Source organism: Dinoponera quadriceps, unplaced genomic scaffold, assembly GCF_001313825.1.
Source record: "Dinoponera quadriceps isolate SergipeBrazil2010 unplaced genomic scaffold, ASM131382v1 scaffold1750, whole genome shotgun sequence".
Taxonomy (NCBI): Eukaryota; Metazoa; Arthropoda; class Insecta; order Hymenoptera; family Formicidae; genus Dinoponera; species Dinoponera quadriceps.
This window is the reverse complement of record NW_014556445.1, coordinates 1,638,190-1,657,809: the sequence shown is the minus strand read 5'-3', so window position 1 is coordinate 1,657,809 and position 19,620 is coordinate 1,638,190. Positions and strand designations below refer to the sequence as shown.

General features: G+C 46.1%; 1 protein-coding gene across 1 annotated transcript in view; it reads left to right on the top strand.

Moving 5' to 3' along the window:
* Window positions 1-2,206: 2,206 nt before the first annotated feature.
* The window catches only part of LOC106747477 (cell adhesion molecule 1-like), a 114,383-nt gene continuing 96,969 nt past the window's right edge, over window positions 2,207-19,620 (top strand). Inside the window, exon 1 of the mRNA XM_014625037.1 lies at window positions 2,207-2,674. Within this exon, the coding sequence (XP_014480523.1) occupies window positions 2,602-2,674 (73 nt within the window). The 5' untranslated portion in view covers window positions 2,207-2,601. The remainder of the gene's footprint in view (window positions 2,675-19,620) is intronic.

The window sequence follows — 19,620 nt, the reverse complement described above, 5'->3', positions numbered from 1 at the left end:
AAATTCAGTCGCTTCGCGTTAGTTACCGGACAAACTAGTCGCATCGCACGGGCGGGTGGGTGGGTGCGCGCGGTAACCTTTCAGCAAAGCTATAAAAACTTACACGGCAATTGGACGTGGAGGATGAATATTCGTGAGCTGCGCTGCAGATGATAACTAACTAACACGAAATCGTACTATTTAATACTCACGGGGAAATCCAGAATAATGACCTCCCTTGGCTTTAATATGTCATGATATGCTTTCAATATGTACACGATATATACAGGTAAATTTAAATAAGAGGCAAGCATCTTTTTATAAGCAGTCAATCCGGTTTAAAGGCGAGTTAATTCTTTCGATAAATCGACTTTCACACTTTTCCAAATCAACATTTTCCAAACTGTGAGAGATAAAGATAAATTTTGCAAACAATTTTATAATTTGAAGATGCTTTACCACAGCCATTTGAAACATTTTTGTGGTGTAAATTTTTTTTAAACGCCTTCTCAACCATCTGATATTGATTTTGCAAATTAAAAATTTTGTATGACTTTTTTGAAAATATTAATTTGGAAATATAAAAGCCGATTTTTACCCGGAGAGGTTATTTCGCTCTCCAAAGCTGTGTGAACATTTTTATAAAAAATGCATGTTTCTCACGTTTTGACCTAAATTGTACATATTAAAAATGCTTCATAAGCTAAGGAGAATATTATTGCAGGTTTCCTTGTTAGTCTCTCGTACATGCTCTTAGGATGCATGTTATGTAAACGTTACATAGGGCAGTTAGTAACCCAGTATTACGTATGTCTTGCAAATTAACGTTTCCCATCGGTGAGCCGATAACTGGCACGGGAACATGAACGCAATATCGATACAACGGAGAGAAAGAGAGAGAGAGGGAGAGAGATAGATAGTGTTGGATCGTTATGCGAAGTCTCGATTTTTACCGACTTGCGAATAAAATAGTGGTCGCGCGGGGGGACACCGTCGTCATCTGTACCGTCACTTTCGTCGTTGTGCGGGCCTCTCTCGCGAAATTCCGTTCCTATAAACGTATGCATGACTCTCGACCGATTCGGGCCTGTTAACATATAAATTGCCGCTTAACGGCGAGACAATCAGTTTCGTGGGAACTCTCAGGAAGAGGGTGGCGACGGAGACGAAGACGGACGACGCTGAGAGGAAGAGTAAACGAGCTAGTAACGGCGATAGACGAAGAGAGGGAGGGAGATGTAGACGGAGAAAGCAAACGACGAGAAGGGATGATGGGAGACGGAGTAACCCCGAAAAGTAACGGGGCAAGATTGAGCGCGGGAACGGCGGGAAGGACAGAGCGCGTCTCTGAGCGGGTCGTCCCTTCCGCGGGGGAGGCCGTCGAAGAGACAGAAACGGGGGTAGGTGGGTGGGTGGGTAGGTAGGTAGGTAGGTAGCATTCAATTCAATTTCCTAAGAAACTCTTTAGTGTTTGAGATACAGCCGCCGAAAGGATGCGCGTGAGGTTAGATATGTGGCGGAGATGGTAGGAGCGATCGCGGTGGAAAGGGATGGAAGACGCGGGATAAACGGGGAGAGGATAAACGAAGAGGCGAAAGAGAGAGAGAGAGAGAGAGGAATGAGACGGGGATGAGAGGGAGAGAGGGGGGTTAGAGGTGGGATAGAGAGAAATCCAGAGGATGGATGGAAGCGCGATCGTGGCTGCGCGCGAAGGGGAGAAAGAAGAGACGCGACACGCCGCGAGAAGGACGAGGGCGAGCGATGGAAAAACTGTAATAGGGAGTGAGTCAGAAGACAACTACAACGATAGGGGGTGGGTGTGTGACGAGGGGCCGGAGAGAGCGGGGGTGCAGCTGCATAAAAGAGAAAGAAGTTCTCGTGTGAGTGCGGGGCGGGAATAAGAGGGTAAGAGAAGGGCCGGGGGAGGGGGGAGGGTGGAGTAGGGGGAAGAGGGCTTGATACTGCCGAAAGAGAAGGAAGACGGTGAGACAGGACGAAGGGGGAGGGAGGGTCGCAGGATACGAGCGAGAGCTCGGATGGAAGAACCGCGGGATAAACGGAGACGGGAGTAGCCAAAGAGAGAGAGAGAGAGAGAGAGATAGAGAGAGAAAGAGAGAGAGAGAGAGACTGACTAACTGACTGGTGGCTGGTCAGGGGGAGAAGGGGAATAAGGATTCTGTGCGCGGGCGCGAAGCTGGCGCAAACTCTTCGTGCAGCATCCCTCGTCAGTTGCAAGTCAGGAACTATCGCGGCCGCGTGGCGCCCGCCCGTGTCGCACAGCCCGTCAGTCTTGCCGATTTTGAGCGCGGTGGTCGGCCGATCGGCGCGAAAAACCGGCGTGTATTACGGAGACGGTGGTGGTCGGTGATCGGTCAGTGACAACTTCGGGATCTCTCGTTCGCGAGTTCCACCGATACCGCGTGACGGCCGATGTCAGCCCGCGCGGGGCGGCACGTTGCTTCGGCTCGCGTTAGCGGAGTTTTGGATGAATAGCCGCGCGGAAACGAAAGCGCCGCGGTACCGGTAACCCGACGACGCGGGATTCATGTAGGCGAAGAAACGTGAGAGTACGCGCGCGCGGTACACACGCAGTGACGCACGGGGGGATTCCCCGCGACGAAAATGGATAAAGACTGTCGCCGGGAATACGGAAAAATGCGATGTGCTCTGCTTCAACTGCTGCTGATAGTGGGGGGTAAGTTTCATACATGCAGTGCTCTGACTTCGGAAGGGGGTTGGTTGGTTGGTTCTCCGAGTGATTCGCAATCGGCCGGTTTCGATTGCCGGTGTTAGTCCCGGCGTCTTCGCCGGTTTCCGATCTCCGCAAAGGAGACGATCAACCTCAGTGAATCCTACCGCCGCTGTTTCGCCGTTCTTGCGAAAGTAGAGGGCGGGCGTGGGGGAACGTGTCTTTCCACTCATTGGCAATTTTGGACTGAGTTGGAATGGGTGCTTTGAACAACAATCTACATGTGGAAGAGAGAGAGAGAGAGAGAGAGAAGTAGGGAGAAGTTCTTGTCGAAAGTCTCGGAGCCCTACATGGCTCTATCAGCCACAGTTTAGATTACCGAGTGACGTCAGGGCGGGACAGGGGAGGATGGGATAATGTCCGCTCCTTCGTATCGTGCCAAGAGGGAGAGACGTAAAACGGTTAAGTTCCCACTAAGTTGGGCCTGCAGTCGTTAAAGGAGTCGTTGGTGCCTTCGACCTACTATGTGTTCGCCGGTTGCCTCATGAAGTTCCGAGACCCGTTGATCCGGAAAAGGACGCGGAGTACCTGCGTTCTTGGGCGAATGGGCGGCCGTTTGCAGTTGCCCTACGATCGGCAAGAACGGCATCATTACAAACGAGTTCAGCTCGCGCGGATCACGTCGGGATTGTTTCCGTTGCGTTTCGCTCGGCGGTGCACTCGTTGCTAACTGTTACAAGCTCCGTTTCTCGAAGACAAGCACGACGACGGTACTCGTTCTAAGGTCTGTTGAACAATACGTCGGACGTCGGAACTGTCGGAACGCAGACGATGGCCGAATGAGGAGAACTCGTTTTCGAAAAGTAAATTCCCTCACCGGACCATCGGCTGCGTTCGACATCTGACAGTGACATACGGCGTGTTGTGTTCCAAACCTAAGGCCTGTTATATAAATCGTGTGTCACTATCGGATGTCAAAACGCAGCCGATGGCCCAGTGAGGGGAATTCCACTTCGAAGAAGAAATTCTTTCATTGGACCGTCGGCTGTGTTTCGACATCCGACATACGACTTATTGTATAACAGGCTGAAGCCTTCTCATCGACGAATCGAAAGCGTTTCGGTCGTTCCTTCGGCGCGCCCCGCAAACAATGCCGGACCGATCGTCTCCCTTTCGTGCTACTTTTAAACAGGGAGCGCAGTTTCCGCGCGTACTACAAATGGGAATTGATGAAGATCGCGGACGCGAACGTTTCGCTCCGATTCGCGGCATTTTTGGACGTGAGCCACCGTCACCGGAGTGGCTTCCATAGATTTGCAATTTGGATATAAGCCCCGAGCTAATCAGCGAAAACTTCGTTAAAGTGAGTCGAGTGCTTCACGATACCTCATATCCGGCAGAAACACCGGGAAGTGTCGGTCTTCTCGCAGTTTGCATTTAGAGAGGATTCGTCTCGCACGACCAACTTTTCTTTCTCGTCATCTGAAGCGAGTATATTTACGCGGATATTACAGCGCGCGCACACTGATTCCCGTGATCCCGTGTGCAGCAACAGCGAGCGAGTAGGGGTGAAGGATCAGTCGGATTAAAGACTAAAGCTTGCGTCTCAGGACAGGTGCGGCCCTCGTACCGTAGGGGCAACTGCTTCGTGACAATCGAGTGAATTAGCGGGCCGGATGAGTTAACGCGCGAGTTTTTACACACGAGAAGAGTGTGATGTATGCGTTGGACGACGCGAAATGCGTGATGGACGGAAACTTCCAAGAGAATTTGAAATACCGAGAAACCATTTCCGACTATAACGTTACAGAAATAAAAAAAAAAATGCGTGTGTATACGTACGCGTGTGTGCACTATGACTGGCTGGTCGGAAAAAAACGGGCAAAGTGATTCATACGTGGGAAGATTCGACAATGCATCTAGCTTTGCTGCGAATGACTGGAGGTAGTCCGAGCTTTCAAAACGACGAGAGGTGTATACATTTTTTTTTTACCGAAAATTGGAGAGATATGTAATACGTCGGGATGTAACGCGATTAAGGAGAGAAACGTGTCGAATTAATCCTACCGTCGATTGAAATTGTAATATTAGATGCGGTCGTTTGAATCTTTTAAACGACTCTATATACCGATCTGTAATGAATTAGAAAGATTCATGAGCGAAAATATGCAACGTTGATAAAATCGATCGATCACCGCATCGCGCGGATCTTATTTTTGTAAAGTTGCTAAAATCAGAAGGCATATTTTGTATGTAAACAAAGAGAGGCGGAAAAGAAATATCCTCGTGTGCAAATGTTTTTTTAAGTTACCGGCATAACGCGGCATTCTTATCCTTCGAAGGGCGGAGCCCGCTGGACATCTCGCGATCTGCTAAAGGTGGCGGCAAGCGAGCTAGTTAATTTCAAATCTCGTTGAGCATTCATTTGCATCTACTTGCCATTATTACAAAATTTGTATGAATTTGTTAAAGGCATTTGCATGACTAACAGCATCGAGGGGCAAAGAGGTGTTTATTTGCCATCGCGTTTACCCTTTTCCCGTCGATAGTTTAACGAGACGCTCTGGAACGTTAATAACAGTCACACCTTCGTCAAATTTTGCAAGCATCGAAGAGATTTTCATGAAGTCGTATTTCTTGACAAATTGCTCAGCTGGCAATTCGCGCTACATTCGCGCTAGTTCGCGGCACGCCATTTTTGCGTTGTAAAAGTCGGTTGTTTCCGATGAGACAAATTCTCTCGACTGAATATTTGCCTTCCGTTGCCGGACCGCCGCTTTTCCACACGATTGCGTCGTGCCGCAGCAAGGCGGAAGGATACGTGAGAATTCTTCGAGAAGAGAGAGAGAGAGAGAGAGAGAGAGAGAGAGAGGAGTAAGTCGAGAGATAGAACAAATCGCTGCGAACGTGCGCCGGAATGCAGACATCCTGAGATACACTCTCTCCTTCCCCCGCCTCTCGCCGTCTTCTCGCAGATACTTTACTTCTGTGACGCACAGAACTACCTCGAATACGTTCTATGCTTGCATTCGCTCTTATTGGAAAAATACCAGAGTGTTGACTACGTCGATGACATGATTTATTTTTCCGTTGGAAAATCGCGGCTCTCCTACGACGCAGCGAGATTTTTGTACTTTGGAATCTTGAGCCGTTGTTATCTTCCCCTCTCTCTCTCTCTCTTTCTCTCTCTCTCTCTCTGTCTGCCTCTTTCGTCTGTGCTTTTTAATACATGCGGATTCTTCCGTTTCTCAAAGACGCATCGTCGTTTCACGTCGTCGCTTTCGATCGTGCTTTGATTCGGGCGCGGAGAAATACAATCCCGCGGGCGAAAGAATAGTTTCCTGGGAATTTTCTCTTATTTTCATCCGCCAGCAGGATATTTTCGAAATGAGCATGTTTGCTACCGAGAGTGCACCATATTTTCGAATGCTTCTATAAACTCCGTTCACTCCACGAGCAGTTTCAACGTAAAACGTTTGTTATCTTTCACAACTTTATCCAGCGCTACTATATGTGCCGCTTATTTCCTTTCATACTTTATTACGATTGTTAAACATCATCGAGACGCAATGTATGAGAAGGAAGTTCGTGTACCATTTATATTTGCATGTAAACGGTATTGACTGAACGAACGAATCCGCGGGATTTTCGGGTGCATTGCAAATCTAAGTTTGTTATACGTGTAATACATACGTTACATGCGTTCGCTCAAACGCATTAAATAAATACGTGCGTTGCGATATAAACGTGTAAAAACGTGAAGAGAAACATGTGAAAAACAGCTTTCGTTAAATTACACGTTTATGCGTATAACGATAACACACAAGTTCGCAGTGTGGATAAGAGTTACTTCGAAATTCGTGAAAATCGTTTCCTTTTTGACTTATGCGATTATGACGCGAATATATATTTTTACCGTTTGTATCGAGTAATTCTGAAATAAAAAATTTTTCCGTACGAACTGATAGCTACGAAAAGCCTTAGTAAAATTAATTGCCGTCGGTAAACTGTGGCACATCGATCCATTTTCCGATATAAATTTTTTAAACTGTTCGACAAACATGAAGTGATTCTCATCGGTTAACAGCGGGCAAGTTATTTGTCCAATGTAAATTTTTAAAACCGTTTTCGCGTCGTACGTTACGGACGTTACATGCATTTTATCACAGAGACAGGGGGATTTCTGTAGGAGATTTCTGCTCAGTCAATTGTTCACAGTTGTCTCAGCCGAGTTTTAACGCAGCTGAATGTTCACACGAATGTGCTCGGTCGCGGTAATAGGACACAATGAAAAATTTAATATTAAATCTAACACATTTCACATGTCTCAAACGGTCCGTACGAATTTTCGTGTTAATTTAACGTAAGGTGAATATGTTGAAAAATAACACAAATATTATATCAAAAGCTAACGCAAAATTAATATTTATACTAATATGTTAATCGACATTGAAGTATAAAATGTGTTATTTTAACACTTACACATAAATACCAATTTAAATACCAACACAAAATATATATATCGATATAATGTAAACATAATATGTTCAATTAACACACGGGTATATTAAAAATTAATAGGAAGGAAACAGAAAATAAATAGAACAGTTTTAACAAAGACCGATTTTAACACCAGTACACAATATTTTTTGTATATTCGTGAGATATCTGTGATATATCATTTCTCGTCACAAAGTTTTCACTTTTCCTCACCGAGTTTCTATTTATTGTCAGTGAGTTTTTATCTAGTTTCAATTCGGTTGCAGGAACTGAGTTTCTTCCGTATATATAAATTCACGCTGAGTACAAATATATGAAAGTGCTCATGAGATCGCTTATTTTATTTCTCGATCCTGTTCTCGTTGCGAGGGTAATAGTCGCATAGAAGCGTGTTCGCGAGTCCCACTTGCTGCGAAAATACACACGACACGTCAGTTTTCTCGGTGCGCGTTTTAAAATATGTTCTATGATATGACATCGTCCTCGTCGTTTCGCAAGATATTCGATGGTTCTACGTAAAAAACACGAGCGAGCGAGTCGCATCGGGTCTCTGTGAGATACTCTGACGTCTATTCGCCGGGTCATCTGATAGCGCGAGAAGAAGGTCAGCAGATAATGCAAACGCTAACATAGGAAAACGCTATCTTGCGGAACAATAAAAATGCGATGGGAATATTGAGCTTCTATAATTATTATCGCGGGACGCTTGAATATATTGTAAAAACGTGAAAGCCGCAGAAAAAGAGAGAGAGAGAGAGAGGGAGAGAAAGAGCGTGTGCAAGAATCTAATATACAAGTACCATATTGCACCAGTGCGACGATGTAAATAACTGCGTATTATAATGTATGTCTCTCTGTTGCCCTGTTATCCCACAATATTATTGTTATTTATCTGAACGTACAGTTACGGAAGATTATACTTTCGAGAGACCGCCTATGGCGGGCGATGTGTGTTTGTATATGCACATGCGTGTGCGTCGCAACCGCTTTATGATCCACGCGTTTAAGTCTGCGCGACAAATACGAGCGATATTTACAATTCTGGTTCTCGTCTGTCATTAATTCTTAATTATTTTCGCGCTTGTTTCTCGGCATTATCGAGAGGATATCATAATCCGCTAATGATAATGCGAGAATGCGACTGCATAAATAATGATGACACGATAAATCCGACGTGAATCCCGCGTATCATCTACCAGACGATTAAATGACGCCGATCGCGTATTCTCGATGAAAATTTTATGAAAAATTACAAAAAAAATACGAAAGTCGGGCCAAGTCAATTACGCTCTAGTTGATATTTAATCAATATTCTACTTCTCTCTGGCCCTTTTTTCCTCCCTTTCTCTCTCTCGTTCACCTTTTCTGCCTGCCGCGATATCATCAGCATTTTCAAAGCAAAATACTGTAATAGTAATAATATTCGCTCTTTCGGTTTTTCTACAGTGGATGTAATTCATTCCGTATAAAAGCAGCGCTGAAAGAAAAGCCCTTTAAGGGTCTTCGCCCTTGATACTTTTTCCGACACTGTAAATTTTAATCTGTTAATTGCGCTTCTTTCATAATTGACTACTTCAGTGTCAGTCAACCTCCTTGTTATTAAAGCTGCTTTCAAGGAAAACACGGTGGGGCAGCACAACGGGACGTTAATAATCTCTCTCGTTCGTCCATATTGAAATTTATAGCCGCTCCTGAATCGACATAAACATAAAAGCCCGCTAGCGGAAGGGAGAGGAGCAGAGAGCGGGAAAGGGACATCTCTATTGATCGCGAATCGGCTCTCGAGTTTTCCCCCCATTGATAATTATTACATCTGTTGCGAGTTAAGCGCCGATGCCTTAACAAACCTGACGTGTACTTCCGTCAGACGTTATTTCTGATTGCCTTATCAAATTAAGTACCCTTCCTTTATTCCGCTTCGTAGCAACAGCTGCAGTTGGAGCGACGGGAACGTTGCTCGCTCGTGGATCAAATTTTGATCAATTACTTCCGCCAACGTCGCTTTTATCGTTTACGACCAACACTAATGAACGCAAACTTTGAGGCGGTTGTTATTCGACACGGACTTAGTCTTCGTTAACCGAACTCCATATCGTCCACATTCTACATTTATATAATAAACATGGAACTTGTGTCATTCTCTCTCTCTCTCTCTTGTGCGCAGGCGCAACGTGCGGTGTTACGTTCGTTAAACTATTGTAGGATCTTTCGCTCTTTCGTGAATTTAATTTTAACATCGGATATCTCGAGATTGGACTAGACGGTGGAAAAAAAATCTCAGTGAGGAGAAAAGCGAAGTACCTAATCCGCATAGCATTACCAGTTCGATAATGATCCAAAGCGAGCCAAACATCTTATCCACTCGTCGAGCTTCGATTCGTCGAGAGACGTCTCTATTCTGATCTCCTCGAGCGTCTCGAGCAGGCTACAATCCGCGGCAGACAGGCCGAAAGATTTCTCCGAGATGCGGCATTGAAAATGTACCTTCCTATCACCCTGTCTTCCCTCCTTCTGCTCTTTCTCCCTCTTCTTCTTCTTCTTTCGCCTTCCCCTCCTCCTCCTTCTCTTCCTCGTTTTTTCTTCTTCCACCCTTGGAATCGGAATGCAAAGGATGCAGAAATGAAGAGGGTACTTCCGTCCACAATTCGAAGACCTCATCGCCTTCCGACTCGGTCCGATTGTTCTGTCTTCGTCTCGTCATGGCAGTCGTTCCCCTTTGTTCCTCGAGTTTCTCGCTGCTCTCGTCGCAGCCGGAACGAAGAGAAAAGGAATTCTCTCGGAGCAAGTCCTGGCGGACGCTCATCCTTGTCGGATATTACTTTTATTCTGTTTCGAGCCTCGTCGCTGCCCGTCGAGCGGACCATGTCCCTGCTCGAGCATCCTTTCATCTTCGAGTCGTTTTGTATCATCGCGATTGTATCGCTCGGATGTACGTGATCAGAATCGGTCCGAATCTCCACGGCACCGCGTCCGACGGTATCCTTCCGTGGAGTACAATTTCCCGACAAGAACGAGTCGTGTACCTTTCTCCTTGTGCCATCAGCACAAAGTTAGTCACCGCCATGAATTGAGAAACATGCTGCATTCCGCGCGCTGATTTTCAATTTGAGCACTCGCTATATAAAGCTGCTCTTGCAAGCGTCCCGCGGCAATTCTTACGCGACAACTTCGCAGATACACATTTATAAGGAGAGATTAAAGTGTATACATCTTCGGCGCACCGGCGAAAAATTGCATTCGGGAAAACTGCACTTCTCTACGACGAATCGGAAAACATATAAACGTGAACACAGAGAAAGTACGGTCGGCGTCATGTACGCTGTATCATTTCATAGACGGAAAGTTATACGATTTTTAGTCTTACATATAACATATAAAGTTGAAAGTCGCAAAAGTAACACTAATTATAATGTGTGATAGAATTATAATAACTCTAATTATAATAATTTTACGTGTACAGAAGACTTCGTTAATACTACCTTATCCCCTATGCATGATGTCAAAAATTTGCAATTAGGGGAATTATGTGAGAATATTCATGTATCATGACTATTGATAATTTCATAAATCGGCAATGCTGCTCCAAAGCAACGGTCGTGATGCATAAAAATTTATAAATAACGCGCCTAATTGGAAATTTTTAATGTTACCATGTCTAAGGAATGGGACAGATTAATGGAATCTTCTATACATGTAAAAGGCTAATAATTGTGTAATAACAAAAAGTTTCAACCTACGTAGAAGAAAAGATTTTTTTTTAATAAAATGTGTTTAATTAAAACAAATATATTTTTTGGAATAGAGCAAATAAACGAATATTCGATTCAACAAACAGGATTATTTGGTTTCTCAATCAATCAATATTTCTCTCTTTATGTCAAATAACATATTTCTTTTATATTTTCATTCAAATATTATAGTGGTTGTAAAAACATGTAATAAATTATTTGAATGAAGTAACACTATGTATAGAAAAATATGAAAGTATTTCCTTTCGTTTCTGTGGAATAATATTTAATACATAATGAAATAATTTGTTCTCCTGTAGAAAACTGAACGTTCTGTTTCTCCCAAATAATATTGTTTTTTTCTATCAGACAACATAGTTTACGCTAGTGAAACAACAATATTTTCGTTCAAACAAAATGACATTTGATATTAAATTATTTTGTTTACGTTAAACAAATCCAATTGAAACCAACACGTGTGCCAAATCTATTGGAATCTTTTCCTCCGTGCGGGAAATTGTACAGCACACACGACCGTTCACTGTTAGCTCGACAGACCGAGCGCGGTGCAACGGGAAATTAGCGAGGACACGATCCGTTCGTGTCAAGCCTCCGTGTCGTCGATTTCACTTCGCGAGAAAGTCTTGACGTATCCGCTTAACATTTAATTACGCCAAATTGCCTGTGGATCGCGCGGCGCTCCTAATCGCCCCGGACTTAGATCGACACGCGCGGACCTCCCCTCGCGCTGCGATTTATCTTGCAGACGTCGCGGAGCGCGCGCTGGGACGGTCGCGGGGTCAGGGCAGGCGGCGGGAGAAAAACAAGGATTGAAAGTCGATCAGAAAGGGCGAGCGCTTCCGGATGTAATTCCGCAAATACGTTCCGGTTTCCGCTCGGGCGGACACGACCGCCGCCGAGTCGAGTCATCCATGTGAAATTTGCCGCCGAACCGGCCGCGCGCGCCATGTGTGGTCAACGACGGCGCCTTTTTGCGGTTCGCGGAGCCAGAAAATGACGGCGCGTGCGCCACGTTTCTTTTTACGGCCGGGAAAAGGGCCGTTTCCATCGCAGTTCGGCGTCCGCGGGATAATTTCATCGGCGGCGACGGAAGACCGTTTAAAGAGCGCCGTCCTTCAACGCGTGCGCGCGCGTCGCGGCTGTCGGCGCGCACGCATCGCCTTAACCGCGAAACTGAATTATCGTCGGTGTCCTGCAGCCCGTTAATCGCCCGTCATTCCTCGCCATTTCCGCGTACGTCACATTTCGCGGGGCCGTGCGCGTCCGGCCGATTTAATTGTTTTCGCGATCACAAACGGCCGCATCGACGGCTACGCAAATTCGGTTGGATTAATCGAATTGAGTCACGCCGGATTTATAGCTAATTGGAGCGTGCCGCGCGCCGTTTCAATAGGCGACTGTAAAATTCTGATAGCGTAATTACGAGCGATTCCGCAGGGCCGCGTTTTCGGACTCGAATTACGACAACGGGCCGCGCCACGGTGTGTCAAAGAGATGCAATTTTGAGCAAGCGAGCGCCCTCGCACTTTGACAAACCATCTATGTTTTCACCTGGATAAAGCGTTATGCATTGTAAACAGGCGTCCATTTATTCTGCAGCGGCGATGTCGTAGCGATGTCTCGAAATCGACTGTTAGACTCGGATCTATCTCGCGCGGCAAAGGTGCCCGCGATTCGACGCTCGCTGACTTGATCAGGCGCGAGGCGAACCTTACCTTTTCAGCGCGAGCGAAATCAAAGCCGAGCGAAATCAAAGTTACACTCGACACGGGGAACTCACTCTGGCACGTTGGAGACGCGACCTGTTCCCGTGGGCAGCGGGAAGTCTTAATCCGTGACAAAGTGAGTCCTCGTAACGGAGAGTGAGACGCGGATCGTTAACTGCGACTCGGTCATCGCCGCCCCGGCGAAAGGATCGGCCACGCTCCTGCTTTATATCGCATTTAGCGCGCTTTTATAACGATTGCACTTCGCGACAAAAGATTGGTCCGGCGATAAAAGAGCCGTTAAGGCACCGATACGGAGAGAAACAAGGGACAGGTGAGCGAATAGGTCAAGAGAGAAACAAGCAGTGGCGTCCGAAAGGGCAAAGGCGAACGAGAGAACAAGAGGAGAAAACATAGAGAGAGAGAGAGAGAGAGAAAATCCAATGAGCGCAGAGAGGTGCGGATAGGAGCATACAACGAAAGAAATCAAGCGGAAGGAAAAGAAGAAGAAGAAGAAGAATAGCGAGTGGAGAGAAGGGAGGAGGACGACTCACCTTCAACTCGCGAAAGTTTTTCAGAGAACTGCGAGGCGTCGGCCATTACCGTGGATCACATACCTCTTCCACTTCGCTTCCATCGCTCCGTCGAGCGCACGTAAACCACAACGCTCTCCGGATGCCCGCCGGACGAAACTTTCGACCCTTTGCCGATAGTTAAAAATTTATCCGCTTTAAAACTGATTAGGTCAAGGCGCGTGCGCTCGCCAGTTCGGTCCGGATGTCTCACTTTCGCCTTAATTGAAAAGAAAATCTCGAATCGCGATGCGCCGCACCGGAACCGCTCGCAGTTATTTAATTCCCACGTGGAGGACGCGCGTTCTCTCTCTCTCTCTCTCTCTCTAACTGAGATCTTCTCTCACGAGGAAATTCGATGCGAGTACGAGACCTCTCGGTTACCCATGGGGTTGTCCTTATACATTTAATGGATTCCATGGGACCGGTTTAATCGCCCTCGCAAGCACGAGACGACTGCGGACCGGGCGAATGCACGGAGATGAGGCTTGGGATTACTCCGAGCGGTTGCGCCATTTTTGCTTAGTTGCGAATGCGTTGCCTCGGGCTGAAACACCTAATCGAATATCTCATCGTTGGGCTTTTACAGTTATTGCGACTTTATTGCGAGATACGGAAGTTATTTACGGCCTGCCGCGGGTAATTTTTCCTTTCTCTCTTCGCCGGTCCCGGCATCGGGGACGCCCGCGAGAGCGCCCAGCGGATTACGCGACGACGTAACGATGCGCGTAAAATTGTTTTAATCCTGTAAGCAGCGTAAAGCACTCGAGCTGTAGCAAATATGTTGCGAGCCGAGTTTTTAGCAACGCTCGCGGAAAATAGATCGCGAAAAAGTCACAAACGCCGTAGCCGCAACGATTCCATTCACACCGCGCATCGCGATAACGCTCGTTTCAATCAAACGCCGATAACACGGTTATTTGTTACGCCCGGCGCGATTGTTAATTCTTCCATTATTACTTCGCGTGCTGATATCTCGCCGAGAGGTAACCGCATCGTGTTTTACATCAAATATACGCGCCGTGTCGATTATTTGCGCATTCTTCCGAAAGGGAGAGTTTCCGTCACCGTTCTCGCCGTTGATTGATAAAAGCGACGAATTCGGGAACTCTTGGCGAAAAACATAACTTGCCCCAGGCTCGGATACCGTTTAGATTTCACAGAGGAGAGAGAGAGAAATGGTAGCGTGTGTATCCATAAGATTCCCCGCGAGGAAATTCGGAAAGGGAGCGAAGGCGGGGGAGAAGGTGGGCGAACGCCTCGGATGCCTTCGCGTTGTCTTAATATATTTCGTACTCGCAGACGGGGGTTGGGTGGTCTTTGTTGGAAAGCCACTTACGCCGCCGAGATACGTAATCTTGCCCGATGGCCCCAGGGCTTACATCGATCTAGGATTTTAGCTAACGCGGCGCGGCGAACTAAAGTTTATTAAGAAGCCTCCGGAGCCGAACGAAGAGAACGACGGACGGCGCATCGGTTATTACGGAGACGAGCTCTCCCGGGCACGGCGGCTCGGACCAGCTGCAAATAATTAATCTACCTAGCTTACGTATTTGCATTGCGTTAGGAGATCGTCGTGACTCCGGGTCAACTGAGACCGCATTAAGGCCGCCATCGCCGCCGCTGCCGACGCGCACGGACCTTTTCGTATATCTCATTTGTAGCCGCGCCTGAGTGCACCAAATGGAGCAACGCTGTGCGACATTCCGAAAAAGCGACGAAAAAATTGCGCGAAGGTGCTTAATGTAAAATCCGGGCCACTCTATCGTGCCGGTTCCTTCCGCGATTTTGTCGGGAAAAAGAAAATTGCAAACCTCGCGTCGTGTTAAAGGTAATTTATCGTGCGATACATAGGGTTTCTGTCGCTAAGTGGGACATCTGTCATGTATTTGCAGTTTAGGCAAATGTGAACAAAAATCGTTTCCTACCACTTTGCAAACGAATACGCTAGATTTTCAGTTATTAATTATTGAAAATGTCGATTATGTAAGCCGTGTACAGAGGCTTCTTTAATTAATAATTCAATAATTTGCGCGATTATTATACAAAATGGTACAAAATTTTTCGCCTGGAACGGCTCAATCTACAAGTATACGGCGGGTATTGTACACGGAGAGAAAAGATTTCATTTCCTGCAGCAGAATGGGGAGCACGTGAAAACTCGTTGACAAGAAATGAAAACTCGGCGACGAGAAGTGATGTCTCGGTTACCGCAACTGAGAACATTCGTGCGAGCATTCAGCCGCGTTAAAATTCAGTCGAGACAACTGAAAACAATTGACTGAATAGAAAGATTCTCCTACAGGGGTCCTTCTGTTTCTACAACCGAATTTTCGTCCGGTCTCCGAGCAACGGAAGATTCAGTCAACCAACGGAATTGTTTCTTCCGTACACCCAGCGACAGACATCAATATATTGAACCTTGAACCTCGAACTTCGAGTCTTTCGCTAGATACAGCGGCCGCTATTATACTTGTAAATCAGGTCATTCCGAATTAAAGAAGCCCCTACACATTTTCAATAATTCATAACACGAGATTTTGCGCACTGTTTGCAAAACGGGACACACATTTTCCTTCACATTGACCCGAACCAACGCTACAAATTAGCAACAGATACTTTATATGTGAATGTATCCGAGCGTTTCCGGTTCGTCGGAATTTACGTGTCGCGATACCACAAATATCAGCGAGATTCGCGTAAACGTCGGTGCGCCGCTCGATCGATTATCGAGGAATCGAAGAGCACGTCGTTCCTCCACGGGACGCACTACCAACGGATCGTTACAACCGCCTCGACGCATTACGGCGGCTCGTTATTGTCATAAGACTCCGCGGCGGCGCGCTCTTCGGACGCGATAAACGTGACAAACGGTTTAAAAATAATTTTAACCTGACGCGGCGGCGGCAACGGGCGAAAAAGAGGGATATTAAGGGAGTCTGGAAAGGAGGACTCCATCCGGGGGAAAGACGGCGGCGCTCGCCTCCCTACGCAGTATCTCAAAGTAGCGTCTCACCGGTTGTACTTGCCGGGGCACGCTGGCTTTCGCTGCGATAACAAACGTTATTTCCGCGCGGCTCGGAAGAAACTGGCTACTTCACCGGCCACGGCGATATACGTCGGCGATTTTTGTCACGCGATTTATTCCGGCGCGAGAGCGCGGCCGTACTTCACGACGGAGCGAACGCCATGAGGATACTCGTCGACGGTATTCGCGCAGGATATCTCCGAGGAGATATAACGCTTGAGGGATTATTTCACTCGTGAGCCCGAAAGAAGGAAGGACTCGAGGGTACCGATGGCGGTTCTCTGTTGTGAGGTATTTATGATATGCTAAGCGGGGCTACGGAGAAGCGGATCGATCTCACTGACAATTCTCCCTCGCGCGCCTCACCGGCGCAAAAATGTCCAGGTGAAAGAATTACGCAAATTTATGCGAGATTACATCCCGAAAAGATTCACGAAGCTTCCGGGAATAGGTCGTTTGTGCGGTGTATAATCGCGCGGCGCATTACGCGACATCGGATCGAGCGGCCGAGCGGCGTGGTCGTCGACGACCCTCTTCCTCCCGAGAACGACATTCTAATTTAATTTGCCTCCGCGTCGTGGCTACGCGTGCCGGTAGATAAAAGTCTTAACAAAATAACGCCTTTTAAACGAAGAACAAATTCCCGGCGAAACACTTCTCGACGCGGCGCGCCGGAGATAATACGTGTGAGCGGCGGGCCGCGCGCGAGCAGGAGCCGAGGGATGAGCGAGGGTGGAAGAACGGTCCCCGGTCCACCGCGCCCTACCGCGAGCTACATTTAAAAGTATAATTTAAAAATGGCGGCGCAGAACACACGAAATGGCTCATAAGCATAATTTATGCGGTCGTTTCGCCAACCCCCGCGTCTCGCGCCGAGTTTGTCTCTCGCACTTTCTCTCTCTCTTACGTTTAATAAAGGGCCTGGCGCGCGAGGCCGGCTGGGGTGGCGCCGGTCTTTTTGTTTTCGGAAACTGTCGCCCGCCCTCTCCCTATCCTTACCTTTCATTTGAATTCGTTAACTCGACGATCGTCAAATCCACCATCCCGCCCCCTGCGTGCCCCGCTGCCCGCGTTTCGGCTGGATGCTGCGGGCGGAATCGATCTCCCTACGATTTCGAGGCAGAATAATTCGCAAGAACCACGGCGGCCTGCATCTCATCTGCGTCGAAATAAATTTCAGGGAAGAAACTCGGAAACAGTAGAAGAAGGTGTTATTTGTTACCGTCGGAAGAGCGCGCCGGGAAGACCGCGGAAAAAGAGCGCCAATGGCGGGGGAGGCATAATTTAGATCGAGCGCTCTATGGGCTCGCGCGCGCGAGCGGGGCTGTTATAATTTATTCAATGACTGTCCAAATTGAATTTGTCAATTAATTGAATCCCCGATAATTTGTTGTACGGCCATTGAAATTTAAACTCGTTTCAGCAATTTTCAACGAGCGGATTCTATCGGACGCGTCAATTAATTCTTCGCGACGTAATGATCACTTCGTGCGCGCGTGCGCGCGCGCGAGAGAGAGAGAGAGAGAAAGAGAGAATGACGGGTCCTTTTTCTCCCCCATAGATTTTACCGCACCCTACGAATATTATTACTTCACGTTTCGGGGAATGACTTGAAATTCAATTATATTCGCTGTCGTTAACTACAAAATTCGTGGTGATTTTTTTTTAATACGTTCCACATAATTGTGTTATTTAAACAAACGGCTGCGGTAATTCTTTTAAATTCGGTTCTCCGCTAAAGTAGTAAATCTAAAGTTATTTGTAGCACGTCGTAAATACTACGCTGAGAGAAACGTTTCCGAGCAGAAAGCACCCTCGGGATATTTACCATCTTATACGACATTTTCGATTTCTTAAAAGCCAGCGGTTTAATAGTCCCAGAGATACAGACATTTCTTCCTGGTTCAGTTCGTTAATAGAGTAGCTCGCGTAACTCATAACCGTCTTGAGAGATTTCTCAAAGTGAGTCTTGTCAAAGAATCATAACGAGTCACGATTCGACAGATTGAACGGATCGTTCGAATGAATGAATTATTGCTATTTAATTTTTTACTGTTACACAAAAGAAAGAAGACACGGTGGTTTCTCTTCCAACTTTCGTCCGTCTTTTGTTCCCTTTTTCTAAATAGATCCCTAAATACGTCTCTTTTTCTAAACAACTAGTCCCCTTTCCAAATAGATAGATGCGAAAAAAATTGAAATCTCAAAGTAAAGTTACAAGCAACGAGACAAGTTTCGTCTTTACTGTCGTAGTGTTCAGAGAAATTTGGATTGTTAAAAGCACATGAACTCTCTTCTCTCTGTATTTCTCTCGTCTACTTCCCACACCCGATTTCCTTTACGCGAGTGCATTTGCTTAAACGTTCTGTGTAACAGCTAAATTCAAGCTGTCGCGTGTGGGCAAGGCCGCAGCGGCGGGATGACATTCCGTGGAAGCGGAAGTTGTCTTTGTACACAGACTTTCTTCCTCTCTCTCTCTCTCTCTCTCTCTTAGTTTTCCGGATAGGTAACGAGAATGATCAGTCGATCGTGATCGCTTAGTCTTTGGGTAGCAAAGAGAAAAGCCGCACGATTTGTCTGCGAGCAAATGGCAACCGATGTTCCATCCGCGGATGTATCCGCGATTGTCTAGTCCTTTGATCATCGACTGTTCCAGCCTTGCCGCACACTGACGCGGAAATCTCGTATTCTTCTTTAAATCAGTCGCTCGCCGAACAAACTTCAGCTATTGAAACGTATCCTTTTTGAATCATCCTTCACGGTGTGACATATTACAGGAGTATCGGCAAGAAGTGTGCCGCATATATCACGCTCGAAAAATAACTCGCGTGCCGCTGTGCGCGTTCGAGATATAATTTTAGTATCGAATGGAATATTGCCGATAATGGAAGGGAAGAATTAAATAAGGAAAACATTTTCGGACGTTTAGCTTGTTAAAGTATCAACTGTATATAGAAAAAGATTTATTTGAATTTAATCAAATTTCTCTAATTGAAACAAATTTGTCTCTTGGAATATAGCAAACAAAGGAATATTTGATGTAACAAACAGGACTGTTCTGTTTCTCAAATAATTTAATCACTGAATGTTGAACGTGCTTTAACAACACAATAGAAATTTCGATGGAAAATTTAAAATGTGATAAAATATCATCGCATATTTTACACAATGGCATTTTTTTATTTCAATAATTCATGTGTCCATTTTTATCTCACACTTAAATGGAACGAAGACATCTTTATGTCAAATAACATATTTTGCATTTTGCACTTTCATCCATAAAATTTTTTTCTTGAAAACATATATTATTTTCTCGAAATAATACTATTTTTTCTATGAAGCAACATTGTTTACTTTCTAGTGAAACATTTTCATTAAAAAAGATATTTAATATTAA